The sequence below is a fragment of the Adiantum capillus-veneris genome, chromosome 28 (genome assembly GCF_014529385.1).
Source record: "Adiantum capillus-veneris isolate H3 chromosome 28, ASM1452938v2, whole genome shotgun sequence".
Taxonomy (NCBI): Eukaryota; Viridiplantae; Streptophyta; class Polypodiopsida; order Polypodiales; family Pteridaceae; genus Adiantum; species Adiantum capillus-veneris.
The window spans coordinates 134,244,945-134,249,821 of record NC_140958.1 but is presented as its reverse complement, the minus strand read 5'-3'; the positions used below and the strand labels follow the sequence as shown (position 1 = coordinate 134,249,821).

Genomic DNA, 4,877 nt, shown 5'->3' with positions numbered 1-4,877 from the left:
ACTATGGCCTTACCAACCCCGTGTCTCTGCTTAGCCGTGCTTGAAATGCATGCTTGAGGCCACCTTGCCGAGGGCCCTCTTCCAAGCCCGAAACCATGGCCTTGCCTTTGCCAATTTTAATTCTTGTCAAGGCGAGACGAGGCATGTGTGCGAGTCGTATCTAGTGGACCACGTCGTTGATTGCAGCCGTGAGTGACTGTTAAATATCATCACATTGTTTTTTATCGTCTGAATGACATAAAATTAAAAATGCTTCATAGGTTACTTTGGAAACTATGCCGATTTACATGCTGAATAGTTCTACGATGCACGTTTGCCTCCTTCGCATGACCATGACAGAGGCATAGTTATCAACAGAAGTTACTGTTAGCCATGCCTCGTGTGACCACTATATAGATAGCCTTGTCCTTCTACTTTCTCTCTCTTGACGTTGGGCTCCTTCTCTCCCCTCTTTTTCTTTACTTCAATTTCACTCTTACGTCGAACGAGAACGTTTCTGATGACTAGGGTTGCTTGGTCTGTTTAAGCCATCTCTCCGGAATTGTCATCGTTGGTGCCGGGACTCCACAGCTCAACATTCCAAGGTACTTTCTGCCCTTGACGCGCTTAGAAGACTTGACGCAGCACCATGTCTGTGCAAATCTACCATTTGCAGGTTTTAGTTATGCTATCTTACTTTGCGTCTCGATTAAGTGATTGTTCGGTGCATTGAAGCCGCTAACAGTGCTGATTAGCTGAATGTGTTATGTAAATCTCCCATCTGCATGATGCATTGACATGCAACGGTTATTTGAGCTATCATTTTGATGTGCTGGAAGTTGTTTGGAGCTATGCCTTTGTCTTTACTGCTTTTGCAGTCATACGACATGGTTGTATTATCTGTTGTTTTGGGTTTCTCCAACAACAGATCTGGGTGAGAGTCTCTGATCAGAAAAATGGTACTAATTCTTTGAGGGATATGCACTTCAGCTGTGCGATCAATGCATGTTTTATGTCTTTTCATGTGGGAATTTGTCATTTATTGTTGTTCTTGTTTCCTCGGTGCCTTTACAACATCCTATTAAGCTATTTTAACTTAACTGCAGCTATGACTTCTACCTTGTTTTGTGTCTTTTCATGTGGGAATTTGTCATTTGTTGTCGTTCTTGTTTCCTCGGTGCCTTTACAACATCCTATTAAGCTATTTTAACTTAACTGCAGCTATGACTTCCACCTTTTTTGCCAATGTGGATTCTCTAGCCCATGCCCAGGAGCTGCAGCATGTGTCACCCCATGAAGCAATCGCTATTCTGAGGCAGATCATTAAGGATCCCTCGTCCTCTTCAGAAGCACTTCGCATCAAGGAGCAGTCCATCTTCAACCTTTCGGATCTCCTCTCACAGGAGAAAATGGGGGAGGAGCTTCGAAGTTTGCTCACTGAGCTTCGGCATTTTTTCTCTCTCATTCCAAAAGCCAAAACAGCCAAAATTGTTCGAGGGATTATTGATGCGGTCGCAAAGATACCTGGAACTTCACAGCTTCAGATATCTTTGTGCAGGGAGATGGTGGAGTGGACCCGTGCAGAAAAGAGAACTTTCCTGAGACAGCGTGTTGAGGCTCGACTTGCTGCCCTCCTCATGGAAAGTAAGGAGTATTCTGAGGCCTTGACTCTCTTAACTGATCTTGTTAGGGAGGTAAGGCGGCTAGATGATAAATTGCTCCTTGTGGATATTGACTTATTGGAAAGTAAGCTGCACTTTTCATTGCGGAACCTACCCAAAGCTAAGGCAGCTCTTACTGCAGCCAGGACAGCTGCAAATGCTATTTATGTACCTCCTGCCCAGCAAGGTACTATTGATTTGCAAAGTGGCATTCTTCATGCAGAGGAGAAGGACTACAAGACAGCCTTCAGTTATTTCTTTGAAGCTTTTGAGGCTTTCAGTGCATTAGATGATCCGCGGGCTATTTACAGCCTGAAGTACATGCTTTTATGCAAGATTATGACCAGCCAGGCAGATGATGTGGGTGGGCTTATTTCTTCCAAGGCTGGGTTGAAGTACACAGGTGTTGATTTAGATGCCATGAAAGCTGTTGCAGAAGCTTACAGTAAGAGATCTTTGAAAGACTTTGAGAAAGCTCTAAGTACGTATGAGGATCAACTGGGAGAAGATCCAATTGTTCACCGTCATATATCTTCTCTGTATGATACCCTTTTGGAGCAGAACCTTTGCAGGTTAATAGAGCCGTTTTCACGAGTGGAGATCAGTCACATTTCAGAGCTTATAGGTCTGCCGATGGATACTGTTGAATCAAAGCTTTCTCAAATGATTCTGGACAAAAAGTTCGCAGGGACTCTCGATCAAGGAGCAGGTTGTCTGATTGTTTTTGACGATTCGAAAGCAGATGGGATTTTCACTGCAACTCTCGACACAATCTCCAACATTAGTAAAGTAGTTGACAGCTTGTATCTGAGATCTGCCAAGATAATGGCTTAGACTGCATGTTTGGAACGTTTCTCTATTGTCGAGGTATGAGTTATGTCACTTCTGAAGATGGTAGGGAAAATACTGGATTTGATGTTCACCTGAGTTTATGTTTTACAGTGCAACAATAGTATCTTTGTGCATGGGGTCAATTTTTTATGGACCTTCTGTGCTTTAATTGTGAGTGGCTGTGGTGAATTCTTTCTAATGATTGTCTCTCTGTACTTGAATCGTACAGCCCTTTTGTCGCAAAGGTGTACTGGTCCGATCAACCCTACAATTTTCAATGTCGCATGTACATATGAGAGGTCTGTGACCTTGCCTGCTAGCTTCTAATGGCTTTTTCTAAAGTGTTCTGGAAAGGGATGATTGCAAGATTCTACTTCTCATCTAAGACCCTTTGCCATCCATTCTCCCCAGGTGCTGTTGTCAACTATTTATGGCTCTTTGCGCTTGTGTGTAAATTATATGTATTGGCAATGATGGTTTAGATCTCAAGTAGGGGTTAAAATTCAGGTTCTTGTGAGCTTAAGATAGGTAGGTCGGGCGTGGATGATTGTCACAAGCAGGGCCTTATGGATCGTGTGACTTTGCCTGAAAGTCTCGTGGTTATGCTATTTTACTGTCGAGGTGTTCTATTCTTTTTGTCTACACAGTACCTGTTATTTACAAAGATCTTACTCCTGTCTTGGTCATCTTATGGCTATGGTGACAATGGTGAAGAATACTGCGATATTATTGGCAAGGTCTGGTTCGCTTTTATTGGCTTTGTATTTTAATCCAAGCCTTCGATTTTGGGTAAGTGCATGTGTCATCAAACTGAGAACAATTTTCTACGATGATTCTTGCGTTTGAAGGCTGTTTCGATCTCGGATTTTTGTGTTTTTAGCATTATTAAAACCCTTTTCGGAAAAAAGAGTTAGGTTGAAGAAACCACTAAATAATCACAGTTTTCTGCTTCAACTAGTGGCAATATTGCTCAGGCTCTTTGTCAAAGCTGCATGATTTAACATTTCTGGGGGTGGTTGAGTCTGGGAGGATTTCTGAGAAAGCAAACTTGATCTCAGTGAAGCAATTACTTGTTTCTCATTACTCAAGAGCTAAAGCGGTTGGGCAAAGCTTAATGGTACCTTGGAAAACTGATGGATTATCTGTATATCTTCAGAGCATTTCTGCAAAGATATTGCGCCGCTTTTTGAAGAGTCAATTTTGACTACTTGTGCTTATGTATTATATTAATCAATATGCTTTAGCGACTTCAGATACATTTTCCACGACCCTGAAGGTATGCTTGCATGTTGAAGGTATGGGAATGTGTCAAACATTCTTTGAGTCTACAGTGAGGGATGGAAGCTTTCCTGGCTTTTCTGAAGTGAATGCTCTTTTGATGCTTGTCTCATTTGTGACTGCATTTGTAAAGAGCCTGGTTCTGAATAAATATGACTTCACAAGTCTGAAAAGTTGGAAATGAAGAAAAGCCCCTTTTTTGCTAATCATGTTCAGTGTCTGCTTTAGCTTCATCTAAAGTTAACAGCTGAGAGAGAGAGAGAGAGAGAGAGAGAGAGAGAGAGAGAGAAATGAAATGTTATATTAACGTCTTCACAAGGCCAAAACGACCTATGAGACTAGAAAGTTACAACCGGCGAATCTGTCACCATGTGTGAGTATGGAAAGTACAAAGAACTAAAACTAAAACACTAAGTAAATGAATTGAAGCTGATCCAGAACTGAACCAAGATAGGGGGTGGGGGGGGGGGGGGGGGGGGGGGGGGGGGGGGTTCAAATGAAATCTCTCATCGGTCACTGTCGAACCTCATCAATATCCTCCATGGTCAGTACTCTGATTGGGCGTCTTGCATGTCGAGCTAGAGGGATCTAGATCTTCTGTCGCAATCTTTGTCGATGGTGGGACACCCATTGAAGTCATGGGCGTCTGGATTTGCCTAACTCAATGGCTCAATCAATCAACGTACCTCTAGTGTGGGTGGGCTTTGAGATTTGTTGTGATGACTGCTCATTTGGCTCTCCCCTGTTTGGTGTAAAGAAATTTGTGATCTATGTCTGAGACTCTCCTCTGATGTCCTCAGCAAGCTCTCCCTAAGTCTGCGTAGCTCTAGTAGAGACAATCCGAGACATCTCTGATCCTCGTATCTCATGACTCTAGAAAATAGTCCAAAACCCTCTTTGAATAGATAGTGGAAGCGGCCTCTTATCTCATAGTACGTCGGGCAATCACATGTGTAGTGCAGCTCTGTCTCTGGCTCTAAGCGACATATCCTGGCCCTTGCTGGTACTCCTCGAAATCGGCTAGTCTCAATTTGGAGTTGATGTGAGCCTGTGTGTATCTGTCCAATAGTGCATCGTATTCCATGAGATAAAGTGCATATCCATGTATGCAGGCCTAGTCACAAAACT

General features: G+C 42.9%; 1 protein-coding gene across 1 annotated transcript; it reads left to right on the top strand.

The window, feature by feature from the left end:
* The first annotated feature begins 444 nt into the window (after positions 1-444).
* Positions 445-2,567, top strand: ATS9 (non-ATPase subunit 9). The gene is made up of 2 exons (XM_086504468.1): positions 445-584; positions 1,201-2,567. The coding sequence occupies exon 2, from the start codon at positions 1,203-1,205 to the stop codon at positions 2,472-2,474; it is 1,272 nt and encodes a 423-aa protein (XP_086360594.1). The 5' UTR covers positions 445-584; positions 1,201-1,202; the 3' UTR covers positions 2,475-2,567.
* The last annotated feature ends 2,310 nt before the right edge of the window (positions 2,568-4,877 follow it).